Source organism: Poecilia reticulata, linkage group LG17 (genome assembly GCF_000633615.1).
Source record: "Poecilia reticulata strain Guanapo linkage group LG17, Guppy_female_1.0+MT, whole genome shotgun sequence".
In the NCBI taxonomy this organism is placed as follows: domain Eukaryota; kingdom Metazoa; phylum Chordata; class Actinopteri; order Cyprinodontiformes; family Poeciliidae; genus Poecilia; species Poecilia reticulata.
The window spans coordinates 1,455,027-1,471,166 of NC_024347.1; the positions used below are offsets into that span (position 1 = coordinate 1,455,027).

General features: G+C 39.5%; 1 protein-coding gene across 4 annotated transcripts in view; it reads left to right on the forward strand.

The window, feature by feature from the left end:
* Positions 1-16,140, forward strand: part of cdh24b (cadherin 24, type 2b) — a 228,829-nt gene that overhangs the window by 192,655 nt on the left and 20,034 nt on the right. For all 4 annotated transcript variants that reach the window (XM_017310022.1, XM_008432992.2, XM_017310023.1 and 1 more), the window contains 3 exons: positions 2,411-2,667; positions 3,827-3,963; positions 8,448-8,569. In XM_017310022.1, coding sequence (XP_017165511.1) covers positions 2,411-2,667; positions 3,827-3,963; positions 8,448-8,569 — 516 coding nt within the window. The remainder of the gene's footprint in view (positions 1-2,410; positions 2,668-3,826; positions 3,964-8,447; positions 8,570-16,140) is intronic.

Sequence of the window (16,140 nt, forward strand, 5' to 3'; positions counted from 1 at the left end):
CGACCGAGACGAATCAAAGACGCAGCCTCAGAAGAAGCACTTGTACACCCACTCGTCCCTCAAACAGATATTCCGAACCAGACTCACAAAAAAAATGTGTTGCTTTTCTGAAATTTAATCAGCAGCAGGTGCATGACGGTGGGAGACAGTAGATGTGTGTGATTACTCGTGCGTGCCTGTTCCCTCGCTAACAATCATCTCGACGAACCAGATCAGAGGCTGTCTCTTCGCTTCAGAGCCGCCGTGCTGGCAGGAGAGCGGCGCACAATCACACGGAGAGACCTCAGAAAAAAAAAAACAGGCTTCCTAACTTCTCTGCCCGAGCGAGCCTCTATCCCAAATGAAATCTCTTACACCTGCATAGATGCAAATATACAAGGGWATTTATAATGCTCCTTATATCCAGGTACAAGTCTCCATGGTGATGGTGGAGTCTCCATGGAGATGGAGATTGTCTTCTAAACTAGGGAAGCGTTGTTTGTGAAAAATAGGGATGGGATGCTTTCGTTTGCGCTTTCATCATCGGAAGCTCTAATGTTTATGGAAATGATCTGCCGACGTTACATCTGTACGGCGCGGCGGATGCTTTGCAGTTCTGCAAAGAGTGCAACTTAACTTTTACCTCTGAAACGAACCCTGCCAACACTTTTGTAACTTTTTTTTATTTTTTCCATTTAAATGCAACGACATTTCTCAGAGTTTTTGGCAATACTGCAGAAGCAAACAACAGGCTGACACCTCCAAAACGGAAAATGTGGATAAGCGGTTCCACTGTGCTACTGTTACAAATACCCAAACATAAGCTACTATGTATGTAGCCACATCAGTGACTGAATATTGAAGATGCTCTTGGACTTTGGAATGCGTCGCCAATACTGGATGGATCAATACTAGAWGTCACATTGTTGGATTTAAGCCATTCCATTGTGCTTCCTGTTATACATTTAGCGTYGCCACCTGACTGGTAGGTAAAATTCCGTTCTAAAATCTTTTGCAACTTCTAAGTTGTCTATGGTTGTAATTGCTTTTGCACAGCGAGGGGTATGGCTTTAGTTTTCCTCCACATGTGACTTATTTTGAAAACCCAAAAATATGGCCTTATAGGTTAAAGCTTAAAACTTCACAGAAGAACTTTGTTATAGAATATTATAAAAGTTTGTGATTAAACCAAGCACAGGTGTCTAAAATCATCACAATAGCAAATTTCGCTGGACAATAAATCGCCCCAGAAATGATTGCAATAAATGATAATATGTTATTATGAGACCACTTTCAGGTCATGTATTGATAATGGCATAATAATGCAAGTTTGCCCTCTTAAACTTAATTTTGTTCAAAAACACTTAATGCAACTGAAAGATATTTTAAATATCCAAAATCAAAAACCAATAAAAACCACTCACAACCAAAACCATAACTAATATGGATTATGAAGAGGCTGTAAGTAAAATTGTAGTTAAAAAAWTACTAATCAGAGTGGAAATGATTGAGCTAATTAAAATTTTAAATTTGATTAATGACTTGCTGTGAGGGGCTTACAGGTWGAGTTGCTAACAAGTGAATTTATTTAGGGGTATCGGACCAAATGAGTCTAAATGCAAATGCATATGGAAGCTKCTCCTACCACTTCACACCAACACATTGAGGAGTTTTTGCCAGCGCAGTGGGAAGAAAACAATGCTAACGCTAAAAAAGGAGACAAAACTGGATTGGCTGCTCAGTGCATTGCTGCTAATCTCACAACTCCCACAAATACACGCAGCTTCTTGGCAGAGTTTCCTCAGCTATATGTTCTCTAGTCTCAGCGTGTCAAAAAATATCCAAACATCAACTYGGAGCGACACGAGCAAACATGTAGTCACATCAGTGGCTGAGTTCTGAAGAGGCTTTTTAACTTTTGAGCGTCAGAAATCTCATTGGCGATGCCGTAGCATCGACGCCTCATGAATGCGTTTTCTCACTTCACACACACACGCGCACACACACACAAAAAAACCCCACCACCATCTGAGCAGCCGCCCGCCCACAACAACCTTCAAAAGAAGCCTCTTTAGAAATCCAAATGTCACAACATGGAAGGTAACCGTGAGATTATTTCCCTCCAAATTGTTCCGAGCCGATCCTGGACGTGGCCAGTCTCCCTCTCTTGATATKCTGATACCGTTCATTATGTGCCGTCTCGCGGATTTCGATACGTAATTCAGCAGCCGTCCGCGGATAATTTGGTGTGAGAATTGGTTCAAATGAAAGCGCAGTCTGTTGGATCTGATGTTTAAAACATTGGTATTTACGCCTTTTCTTGCTACTAAGAAGGAAAAAAATACTTTAGAAGTGCTCATATTCTTAAATCTTTTTATTTGGGCATTTTTCTAACGTTTTTTTTTTTTTTTYCCGTTGCTCTCCCCCGCAGCCTGTAGACTATGAGAGCCGGAGTTCCTATTCCTTCTCAGTGGAGGTCCTCAACCCCATAGTGGATCCTCGTTTCCTACGCCGCGGCCCCTTCAAAGACAGAGCTTCAATCAGAGTGGCTGTGCTAGACGCCGATGAGCCCCCGAGGTTCTCCCGATCCAAATACCACATGGACGTGTCTGAGAACTGCCCCCCAGCCTGCACCGTGGGCCGGGTCAGCGCCGTGGACCCCGATACGGGTCTGACTAATAATATCAGGTAAGGCATAAGGTGTCTAAATAAAATGCTAGTGATGTTTGGCTTTGTTTTTGAGAAACAAAACCAGACAGTTTTTTTTTTTCTCAATTAATATTTTTAGGTCAAATATATGGAAGAGCATTGGTGCCAATGAAAATAAAAAATAATTCTGACTTTTTACTTTACTTTTCAGGCAAGGCACCTTGTTTTGTTTGGCACATTTTATGCACACATTTCAGGGAAAAAAAGTCAAATCAGTCTTTAATCTAGGAATTTTATGATGGCGTATTAGGGCTAGATGGTAAAAACATAATTCAAAAAGGAGTACATTTCCACTAAAACAATCAGAAATTTTTAGATTAATCTCAGAACGTTTTCTAAAACAAAATAGGAAATTTGAATTTCAAAAGTTGAGAAAAGATTTGACTTTTAAAACTGTAAAATTTCTGTGGTTTTTCTAGAAAATGTTTTAGATTAATCTGAAACTTTCTGAGTCAACAGGTGGAAATGTACTCCTCCTGAGTTTTTTCTAGCATTTCTTTTTTGACTTTTCAAACTCAGAAATTAAAAAAACTAAATTCGAGAAAAAATATGAGACAAGTACACAAAGGCAATCACAACAGTAGCTTTCTCAGAAGCACCAGACTTAGTGTACTTTCTATAAGAAAGAAAACAGTCAATACATTCATCCACAAAACAGATTGGTAATCACATGAGCCAGGTGAACCTATGTGAAAAGGTTTTGTACTTTAACTTTCATTTGTGGGAGATCATGACTTAAGAAGTTTAAAGAAGTAAAGAGAAATAGAAAAAAAAAAGCAAATCAACTCCAAAAAACCATGTCCCAATTAAACGCAAAAAGACTAGGAGTGAAGATGTGGGGAAGAATGATAGCTGGTATATTGCTGGAGATCTTTTGATAATCCTTTTCACTTAAAAAAAAACCCCCAATCTCCCACGATAATCTCCCCATATTAATTCTTTGGCCATTTGAATGCCGCCCTCCTTATCGCTCCTTCACACACTTGCCCCGGCCGCTTCTTTCACTGCGCGCCCCGCTGCCAACTCCGCTTGCTTTCTTCCTTCCTTTTGCTGGGGCACTTTTTTATTTTTTTAACCCTCCTCATCTCCCTCACCTTTCTTCTGATAACTTTTTCCTCTCTTTCTCTCTCCGCTTCAGATTCTCAATAGACCCCCAGTCGGATCCGGAGGCCCTGTTTCGTATCAGCCCAGAGACCGGCCTCATCACCACAGCGATGGAGCTGGACCGCGAGCGGGAGCACTGGCACAACATCACTGTCATCGCCACCCAGAGAGGTCAGAGGTCACATTGCTGCGTCACTAGAGCGTTTTTTCTTTTTACCGGGTTATTTCTTCTACCGAAACCATTATTTCTTTTAAAATCCGACACCTGCATCCAATGACGACTAAGAAGTTTAGCGAAGTAAAACCCGACGTTGTACAATGTCTGAAAAGCTTGGTATCCTTTGTGAGTTGCAGCTTGCTAAGCGGCTTAGCCTTCAAGTCATCAAGCCATGAGGGGGATGCTGTTTGGCCGCAAGGCCGATTTGTTACAGCGTGCCTGAAAATCAGTAGATCTATACGGTGTTGGTTATCCGACGCTGCAACAGATCCCTTCCCCACAGGAATACGAGCTAACTCGCCGCATTAAAGCAGCAAATTAAAGACGAGCATTGCTTTCCTGGCACACTGTGATTGCAAAATGGGAATGATAAACACCTACGGAGTCAAAGCAAGTTATAGAAAAAGAGTCTGGCACACCGCAGGTTGTAGTCCAGCAAAGAAGAAAAAAAAGAAAAAAAGCAGACATCTGAAGTCGATGTTGTGGAGCTTACAATCATACATGAAAGGTAATTTTGTAAATAGATGTTTGAGTGATTTGTTTTAAGAAAGCAATAAGTGCCAGCGTAGAGCCTTTCGAGTAATTTGCGTTGTACCGCCTAGTGCCAACACACAAATCTCCTGAAAGCTAAACAGTGCATTAATATGCTGCAAAGTCACGCATGCTGCTTCGCATTCTGTATGCAAACGCATAAAGAACGCAAAATTTAATTAAAAAAAGAACTTCTGCGCATAAAAGTATTCACACCCCTTCAGACTTTTCACATTCGTTTATGTTCTAAAAACAGACTTTAATGTTACGTCGCTGGGATTTGCTGTGGTGGACCAACACTGAGTTGTGCATATCAATGAAGTGGAAGGAAAATTCTATGTTTGTTTCAACATTTTGTTCAAATGAAATCTAAAAAGTGCGGCTTGCATTTGTGTGGCTTGCCTTAGAAACGAGCATATTTGCTCATTCCTCTCTTTACCCAACAGCTCAATTCAGTAACATTGGACGGAGAGAGCCGTGAACATGTTACAGAGTCAGGCTTGGACTTTGACTGGGCCGTTCTAACGCATGGCTAAGCTTTTATCATATAGCTCTGGCTATATATTTGGTGTCACTGGTCTGGCTCAGGGATCCATAGTGGATCTTGTCTCCTGTTGGAGACCGGGGGAAATATTTTAAAATAAAAAGGTAAAAGAAAAATAATCTAGTTGATACAAAGTATTTTTTAGTCCTTTTGTTTTGTCATTAAGGCAGCAGTATGTAGCTTAAATATGTTTTTTTTTTTTTTTTTTTTTACATATTTGTCAAAACTGTCACCATGTCATAACAGAACAATACGAAACAGCTCAAATTTGTGAAAAATTTGAGCTCCTCTGCTTCCCCCCTGTGGTCCTACTGTCATCTGAACAAAAAGACAGTGTCGTCAGAATCAACCAATCAGATCCAGGAGGAGGGTCTTAGCACTGCTAAATTCTAAGGCTAGTTAGCATGGCTTTGTTCTAAAACTCAAAATTAGATTTTTCTTCTTTAATATAACTATACTAGAACATACAGTATGCAGAATGGCTTTATGAAGATAATCCAATGACCATAAGAATATATTTAAGCGTTCAACTACTGCTGTCTAGTCAATACATTCTGCCACCGGAGCTGTGAATCTCTGCAGCTCCTCCAGAGTCTCTCTTAATTAATGCTGTTCTTTCCTGGCCTGTTAGCTTAATTTCTGTAGGTTTGTTCTCTGATGTTCTCTGACATGAACTTTGACAATTAAATCACTGGGTTTGTGTTTATCACAAAACACAATGTAGAAAAGGAGGAAAAAGCACAAAGGCTGTATGGTTGAATAAAAAGGAAGCTATTCCTCCAGCCCAGTGGTTCTTAACCTGGGTTCGATTGAACCCCAGGGGTTYGATGAGTCGGTCTCAGGGGTTCGACGGAGCCTCTGCCACGGAGGTAAAGACACACTTGTGTAAAGTTGTGATGACGCCCCGCTTTGCCATCACTTGCTGCAAAGGATCACGTTACATTGCTTAGCCAATCAGAGCTGCGGAGGAGCCCTGATTGAAGGAGCTCCTCTCTCAGCATGGATTTGAACTTGTGTCTTTATTTACTTCAGCAAAACTCACAGTTTTTACCAGATTCTGTAGCTTTCGGTGTACTTCTAAATCTGCTCCTTATCGCATCTTTTCGGTGTTGGTACTGCCTCTAGTGGCGTGGGGGTGGTAACACAACTAATATAATTACATTACTAAATCAGAATACTGGAAAGTCTTTATTATTTATTATTAGTTTTTCATTCTTTTAAGAATGTAGAGCTAATTAAATGACCTAAACAAGACCTTAAAGTGGTTCCAGTTTCTCTCGATGACCAACCTGTTGAAACTGTGGCAGATTTTAAATACCTTGAGCCAGCTCAACTTTGCTGAAAACACTGACTATATCTTGAGGAATTGTTCTCAGAGACTCTACCTTTTAAGAAGACTTGGTGATCTTGAGGTGACCCAACTAGAGTCTAGTCACCCCTATGTCTTGAATTTGGGGGGGGGGGAAATCACATTTTATTTATCACTACAGAAGGGTTCAGTGAATGCGCATATGAAACTGGTGGGTTCGATACCTCAATAAAGGTTAAGAACCACTGCTCCAATCCAATAAGAGCAGTGGAAAAATAGAACGAGTTGTATGAACATTGCTTCTCATTCACCACAGGTAATTTTACTGGAATGTGCGTCTGTTGGATGATCCAAACCGCAGCGAAAGTCTTGACAGCAAGCACTGCATCACCATCGTCATTAGCTGGCAGGGAAAAACCGGGGCTGCTAATTCAAATAAAACACTGTTTCTGTTTTAGCTCACCTCACCTTGTTAGCTTTTAGATTATCTCTGTGAAATATAACTAGCTAAAAGGGAAAAAAAGAGCCTCAGCTGAGAAGATGGGAGCAATGAAGTGAGATAATATCACCTCATTTTGACGTTAAAGACAGCTCCTCTTCTAAACCAAACATCGCTTTTATGCCTTATCAAATCCAAACTTTTTCTCATCTGCCAACAGTGTGGCGGATCACAAAAACAGCTAGATGAATCATCTTATTAGTCACTCAGTAGTTCTATGGCAATCATCTTTGCTGTCAGGTTCCAGACTCAGATTGCACGTGCTGTACAGGTTATTGAACAGACATTGACACAAAAAAAGAAGAAAGAATATTTTCTGCTTTATTTCTTTTGGTATTCTTAGAATCAACACCAGCTTGTTGGTAAAGCCTGGCTCAGTTCCAGCAGCATTTTTTTATTTTTTTGGCTGGCTGCAATTCATTAAAGCCCCAAACGACGCAATCCATTTTAAATTTTTATTTCTGTACAAGCGAGAGAGCATTGTTAAATAATGCTGCCCACTGCGTGCAATGAAGGAAAGTTGCTTTCCTGCCAAGTACTGTCCCGGACGAAGCTAATCTTTGCTTAAAATCTACTCAGGGCTGCTTGTGGCAGGAGAGCGCCGGTACGGCTGAGGCGGCTGCACAGCGAGCTCCTGTCTTGAATAATGAGCTCTATCTAATAAACAGACTGTTGGTGGTTGTGTTGACACAAACACAGTGGGAGCTCTGCCATGGCCACAGGCAGCCCTGCTCACCCAGTGGCATTGCGGCTGCAGCTCATTTTCAGCTTTCTCGGTCGTGGCAGGGAACGGTCGCCGGCGTCCCACGTTCCCCTCCGCGTTCGGGAAGCGTATGCAAAATGTGTTCATCTCGCGTTTATAGAAAGCGTGGCGTCGGGTTGGCCGCCCAGACAAACGAGTTCCCGTGATGTTTGTGAGCTTTTTATACAGCAGGCTAAAATGTAAAACAGGCGAATGGCGAGGAGATTCCGACTTTACTCGTTTGACACTCTGCCATTGGAACTTTATGGCTGAGCGCGAGTAGAGCCAAGTGATTGTGGAGTGGAAAAGCCAAAGCCAATCCATTTAAACTGTACCCTTGTGTGACGCGCACGCACGCCGACTGCTCTCGACATTCCTCTCTGCCCTACGTCTCTCTTTCTTAAAGGAATGAGCACACACTCGACACTTTGAGGAGTGTTGGCTGCGAATTGAACGCCTCGATGCGCAGAAATCCGACTGCCATAAAACCATCCAGTTGGGATCCTGGGAGCCACAATATGAGCCAAATGAGACCAAATGTACCCTGGCTCCTTTAGCCAAATGACTGCTGGCTAATGGGATCTGAGAATTGTTTAGGCTTTTTGGACAAAGACTAAAATGTTTGATCGTTCCTACGAGGACAATTGCACGGACTTAATGAAGCACAAACCTGAACTCAATTGTGTGTGTGTCTGTGTTGTTTTTTCTCCCTATTTGTTTGTGTTCATATAATTTTCCAAACTCAGATCAAATGCATAGATGTTTTTCTTTGGCAGCATAAAAATGTCTATTTCTGTTCTTTGCCTTTCCCAGACAATCCCAGCCAGGTGTCCAGAGTTGTGGTCGGAATAGAGACGTTAGATCTCAATGACAACGCTCCCGAGCTCGACAGGCAGTACTCCACGGCCTTGTGCGACTCGTCCAACGCTGGCCAGGTCGGTTTGGACTTAAGTTAACTTTAAAATAGATTTAAATTGTTGGTGGGAGGGAAAGTTTAGAAGCTGAGAATATTGTCCAAATATTTTTAGACTACTCGTAGAAAACTCAGTTTTATTTCTCACCTTGTTTCTTTTGTGTTTTTGTTGCACATAACCTTTCCCGCACATTTTGAAGGGCTCTGTTAGCTTGCTCTGAAAGTCTGGATGTTTAATTTCTGTGTGCTCATTTATCTTGTTCAAGTTCTTGTGGGGGCTGCGACCTAAAGTAGCTACCTGGGTCTCAGCAGTCAAGCACTGTTCAAGTAGAACCTGTGTAGACCACTAACTAGTCAAATAATATTGCACAGACAATTAAATCTCATCAGCATAGATATGAAAATAGACTGAAAATGCAACCCTGTAAAACAGGAAGGGAAACTGTAAATTTCAGAGTAAGGTCTGTTGGTTGACTCATTTTTCATATCTAAATGTGATGCTATATATTTGTTTATTTGTTGTTCTGTTTGTCTTGTTGCTTTTCAATCGCTGTGCATCGTAGCCCAAAATCTAGAGTTTACACTACATCCTGTTTGTGTTATTATTATTATTGTTGTTGTTGTCATTGCCAATCATCCCCAAACATACAGGATTTCCCGCAGTGTATTATAAGCCTGGCGGGCAACCAGGCTTTACTTGTGCCCCCACCAGGCTAAGCAATGCTTATTTATTTAAGTCTTTTTAAAATGTTTGCATTTTTTAAAGATTTTATAGTTTGTGTTCAGGTATTAATGTTCCAATTTTTCAATAACACAATAATCACGTGACATTTTCTAATTTCCTGTCAGCTTTAAACAATTTTTAACTCATAAACACTACAGGCCCAACCGCCAGGCTTAGAAAGTTTTCTGGGGGAAACCTTGAACATACAATGTATAAGTCATCATTTGGTTACAAACATGCCCAAATCATCATTCATCCACCTCCATGCTTAACATGGTTGTGTTTTTTTTTTTGTTGACTAATTGCTACAATTTGGCCAAAAATCTACGTTTTTGCCTCGCCTGGTAAAGTTATATTGTATATGAGGACTTTGGGTTTGTCGAAACAACAGGCAGGAGCTGCAATGCAAAGTTATTTTTATGCAAATTAAATCAGTTAAGTCCTATAGAAATATATAAGGTGTGGTCAGCTTTTATTATTTCCTTTTATTCCATAAATAATGAAAATTATTTCATTATAATGAGTGACATATTTTATGAGTTGTATTTTCTCACTTAGCGTACTGTAGGTATGCTTGTGCTTTTCAATGTTTTTTATTGTTTGTATTGAAATCATTCATAGTGACCCCCGATTGCAGATCCTTTCTATATTCTGGTAAACATATGATATTTTGTGTAACGTAGAGGACCAACATCTCTTACAAGCATGCCATTGACAGTTCAGGATGTTTAAAAGCATCACAACCTTCAGGTTTGAAGAACTGCATGAAGATCACGAATGTGTGATTGCACCAAGAAAGCAAAAAATGTCAAGTATAGCAGCACAGAAACCGACTTGAAATGAAGTAGAACTGGTTGGGGTCAGACTAACTAAATGGCGTGTGAGAATTCGATCAACAGACTTTTTTATGTGGATGAAAGCACAGTGCAGCCATCAAAAGGAGAAAAAAAGCCACCAATCAAGTCTTTTGGGTCGAGTGGCTCCTCAGAAGCATTCCTCTCTGAACTGCATTAGACAGCCTGCCGCAAGTTTTCCCCAAATTCTGCCGAATAACTCCAAAGGAAGCAAATTTTTCTCTGATCTGACAAAGCTGAGAACTTTTTTTGATCAATTCCCCAATACATGTCTGGACGGCGGAAACTGGGCACTGTGCTTCTTTTAATTAATGTTATCCCGATAGTCGAGTGTATCCATGGCAGCCTCGTTCTGTGATGATCTTATTCTGCTTCAGGACGTATTGGAGAACAACTCAAAATTAAGAAGAGATGCTGGCAGATAAGCAGTGATCAGTAAATCCTTGAAGAGGATTTCGTGTCCCCTGGTAGGCTCTTGTGTGTTAACTTCAAATACCTTTTATCAGCAACTTTTTTTTTTTTTTTTACCAAAAACAACACCCCATTTAATCTGGAACAACAATCCACAGAAAAAGCTGTTAGCCTACTTGATGCATTTCAAAATTTATATTTTAGAAAGTTAAGGTCTTTCTTCTGGGTAGAGCCAGTGTGTCTAAGCTGAGGGCAGCAGGAAACCTTGGAATAATTAATGTTTTAAAGGCCAAAACAAAATATGATGATCTCAATAATATGGCAATGGACTAGATGCGTTACACAAGTAAAATGTCCATCTTACTGACACTGTACCAGTGACAGCTTTTCCACTAGCCATATAATTATGCAAAATGGAAATACGGAAGTAAATTTGCTTAATGAAAACATGATAATTAAAAAAAACTCCACTTTTTCAATAAAAAGATTTTGCCCTAGGATGTAGTGGTTTTTTCCAGTGTATCGAAATAAATGTGTTTTGCAAAACTGCAATGGAAACACTTTTTTTCCTGCTCAGTAGCAGACATGTGACCAACAACTAGATGTTACTACTGGAGGAAAAGACAAATAAGACGACAGGAAGTGGTTGTGTGGCATGTTTTTTTTTAATGATCTGTCATGGGAACAAACTTGTTCACATATGATTTCATTTTTTTTTCTTATTTAATGGAAACACAGCAGTTGTGAAATTGTGTTTTTTTGACATGAGGGGAATATCAACAAAAGTATTGCTCACATCTGTTAAGGAAACAGCTACAGAATTAAGGATCAGTTTTAGGTCAGTAACACTATTCAGCATGTTAAAAAAAAACAGGCAAATTTCAGTCATTCCTTGCAGATCGAAGGATCCTGCTTGAGTTTCTCTACACAAGTTACTAGAATTAATCTAGTCTAAACTTTTGCCTGATGGGTTTACGTGAAAACTTCTCAAGTAGGTTAGTGACTTGGGCATCTAAAAACATTGAGGGAAATGATCGAAGGGAAAGTCTGAACAGCAGTTTTCTCTAAAAGAGATTTGAGAAGGGAATACTACATTAACAGATGCTTGTAGAAGGCTGGCTCGCTTTGTAAAACAAGATTTTTAAAGCGGACACCACCTGCTCCGTACTAAACCTGGTAAATGTGATCCGAGAAAGAAGGTGGAAATAAGCGGTTGGATACCAAGGGAGTGTGAAGTGAGAAAATGCAGAAATTGAAATGTTTTTCAACCGCAGTTCACTCCTAGAGGAAGTGTAAGATCGCTGGAATAACTGGTTTATCGATATGCAGAGGAAGACAAGAACCCAGGAAGGACATGAGAGGAACGTCCTGGACCGAATCCAGGTCCTTCACCAGCCCTGAATGAAGATTTCTATTTTCTTTGGATTGCGACTACTTATTTGTTTAGTGTTTCAGTCAATCATTTCTTTTGGATTCCTAAAATACTCAGACAGTTCCTGTAGGAAAGGTAAAATGAGATTAAAGCATCTGTGGAGGCAAAGAAGAATTTAGGTATAAAGAATAAATATAAATTAATGATTATTTGTCTGGAATATTGCAGCCAATCAAAGTTGCGTTTAAGGGGCGCCATTGTAACTTCAGCTTTAGGGCTGCAGAACATATTACAATATGTTCACCATAGTAATAAAATGAATAACTGCTTGAATTGCAGTAAATATAGATATTTAAGTATCATGCATAATTCTCTTTACTCTATATTCCTGAAATTCATTTTTATGCAGCATGAACATGTTTTAGAAGTCTAAGTATTATTACTTTCTGCTCTATTCGGTTTGACATTTAACCATTTAAAAGGATCCGCCATGACGCACACTCTTGTACTTTGTGTTATTGTGGTTCCCAGATACTTGAGCTGCACTTTGACTGTTTTGAATCCAAGTGTCTGTTCCTTTAAAACTAAAAGTTCACTTGAAAAAAGAAAATCGGACTGGATAGGTAATGACGAAGACAGCAAAGAAATAGGACTTTAAATAAAAGGTATCACATCATCGGCATAAAGTGAAACTTTTAGTTCAGAGTGATCCCCTCCAATTACCAAAATTACTCTCACAGCACCAAAAAGGACATTGCTGCAGGTTGCGATAACTAAATAAAACATTAGGACTAAGGGGACAACCCGTTCGTGCGCCTCATTTAACTTTACGTTCACCTTTTAGCAAGCTATTGGTGATGTTAAAAAACTGCTTTAAGATAAGACAGTCGCAGTGTTGCTGTTGGAAACCCATTTTCAATGACATAACAAGCATATTTCAAAATGTCACAGGCTGTACTGCATGTTCCCACCTTGGGAACAACTTTATAAATCTGTTCTGTACTTTTTCTCTGCTCTGTTCTCGGCTCAACAACTTTTAAAGGTTGCCGGCTTTGCTAAAGATTGCAATTTGTCACTAAGATGTCAGAAGAATTTATGCTTTCATAATGGCAGGACTGCTGCCGCTGTAGGTGTTAATGGCTACATACATGGCTCTGCAAGCACATTATTGACTTTGGGGGCAGCAGCAGATGGACACTGCATTCAATAGAAAGTCGTCGCTATAAACATGTAGAGGGAGAAAAACAGATTTRCTGTCAGGAAATGTGGTGCAGGGGAAAGAAGTTTGGTTCATAAAGAGAAATTTAAAATTTGGCTATTAATCACCAAAATCTCAACATTCCTACAATATTATATCCTAAAGTAAAATGACTGGTTTCATAATATCACAGTATCTTAAAAATGAAAGTGTTTTTAAAGGATACAGCATGATGGAATCACTTTAATTTAAAACAGAAAAGCAAGGGTTATTCTTCCATTTTATYTCTATGCATCATATAGATAGTGGAGGAATAATTGTTGCTTCTCACACACTGAATGTTGCAGTAATAATGATGTCATCTACAACACATATCTTAAAGTTTGCAAGTCATGATTATAAATGTTCTTATACTTACAGACAAGAAGAAATTCTTTAAAGTAGATTTTCTGAAAGTTGGCAGAAACAAGTGGGGGAGGGCGTTGTTGGTTTTACTTTACGCAAACAGTCCGAAAAAATCTCTGAAGCAAGACATTTTTAAATTGTTTTGAAAATATACGTTTTTAAAACCTTGGTACATCTTGACACCAGTAACCAGCCAACATGAGGTTTCAATGCAGATGAAGCATTATTGAAATCTTACTTTTGCTGCTGCATCTTAAAGGATTGTGTTTATCACCTTGAACCATTCACGTCAATATGACGGTCAAAGTTGAATCAGTGGCTTGGAAATCATCTTTTGATGTGTTCAAATTTAAAGGTAATTTCTCCGGTGGTTTTGTTAACCCACGCGGTCAGACCTTTACAGCACTGAAATGTAAACAGGCTGAGAACTTGGCACAACTCATTGAACATCCTCGTGTAGTGTTGTTATAGTAAAATTATTAAAGTATTAAAATCTGTGTATAGTTTGAAGTGCTGCAGTTCGGAGGCTGATTTATTAATCTAGACAAACGGGCTTGTAATGACAAATTGGAAGGGTCACAAATCATTGTCTAATCATTGTAAATATAATCTTTAAAGATCGGTGGGTATTTGCAAGTTCTGCTCAGTTGGTTGCAAACTTGCTTACCTGTTAAACTGCCACAGGAATTTTGAGCCGAGTTATTTCACCAAGCGTGAAAAGTCTGTTTAACTGCCTGCTGTTTAAACACTATGGACAACACATGAGTGATTATTAAGTCATTAAAGTCCATCACGCAGCAATAACAACTTGAACTTGATTATAAACCTGCTGAGGGCAACAGCTGTTTTGAGCGTTCCCCTTTTGAAAACTCATCAGGGTTATTTTTAAAGCAAATCACCTTTTTGGTGTAAATACATTTGTATATCATCTTTCTTTTTTGTATTTCGAAGATTTAACATGAGCTTGGAAATATCTGCTCCCTCTAGGTTTTTTTTTTTTTGTTAGTAAAGGAAGACAGCATCTGTTTAACACCAAAACTATAAAAAAAAAACAAACAACAAAAAAAAGAAACACTACTATTTATTTACCCCATGGCGTGCAAGTCCTGGCATGACGCCAAATAAACAAAATACAGAAATGCCTCAAAGAATTGGTTGAATTATACCGTGAATATATCAGGAATATTTTCTAAAGACTACGCTGCATTTGCATTTAGAGCAAGTTAGGAAGGCGCAACAGAAACAGGGAGTCTGTGAACACATTATTAAGTCATTAAAAAGGGAATTGGATAAAAGCGCTGTGATGTTTAGAATATTATTAATTTCTCCTAAAAGAGAACATGAAGTATGTCAAAACAGCTTTGTATCAAACGTGGAAGTGCTCTGTGCTCGTCTGTAGCCAAGTTTAGAAGCATATAGGGTTTGGTGATACGGCGGCGCTGAATGTAGAGGAAAATGAATTCTGCTTGGCTGGGTATCTAAATGCAGCAGCTATTCCCGGTGTAATTAAACTCCAACCTTCTCCCAGACTGTATTAGTCAGTTTCAAAACTGGATTACATGCACATTATTTTGTTGACCCAGCAAATTTCGGCTTTCCAAGGCAATTTAAATGTGTTTTCCCCTTTATGTTGATGCTCACACTTAGTGAGAAGGTACCCGCTGCTGACCCTGTCCATCTCCTCACCTGGGCTCACATTTTCCCAGACCTATTTTTATTTTGGAAGTCACTAGGGCAGAAAGCAAGTGCAATTCGCTCTTCAGACATCTTTTGTCGAGTAAATCTGCCCCAATTTACTGTAGGCAACCATCTTGTCTCTATGGAAAGCCTGTAATGCCAAGACAGGACACAAGAGTAGCGAAAAGAAATTCTTAAGTGAAAACTATGACAATGTTTTCTGTCTAAATAACATGAAACTCTTGTTGAAAAGTAAAAAATAGGATACAAAGATGTCCAAGTGTATATGAACGTGGTCAAAAGGCGACTGTAATTGATCAAATAGGATGACCAAACCTGACTTTTCCCGTCGTCCTGCAGGCTAAAAGTAAAACATGGTAGCATTAAGCTTGCATCCATGCTTGAAAATACAATTTGCAAATTGTGAATGGTAACAAACCCCATTAGAAAGCTCAGGAAGGAGACGGGTTAACATGCTTTGGTGCTAAACTTTGACATCTCAGAACAGAATCTACACTGAAACAAGTCCTGCTCTGACCTGGGCTGATAGGTCACTCAGAGATGTAGAAGCCAGATTACATTTAGCATATCCATGCAGGCACAAAGACCTTTATTTTGGTCTAATTGAGCTAAAATTGAAGTCTTTGACCATGTAAATATGCTGTATTGACGTGCATCATTACATTTGGAGAATTGAAGTGGGAATCTTGCAAATCTAAAACAAATTGAAGGACTGTACAGAAAAAGACAGAACATTACATGGGAATAATGAGGCCACACCTTAAAACATTAGAGCCAGGAAGTTAATTTGTGCCCAAGGCATTTTCACCTTGAGCAAAATATGTGTTCCCATTGGACAATGACCCTAATCGTAATGCTGAAATGGTTACACAGCGGCTTAAGGACAGGACGGTCAATGTTTTGGAGAGGCAATAGTCATTGATTTTAATCC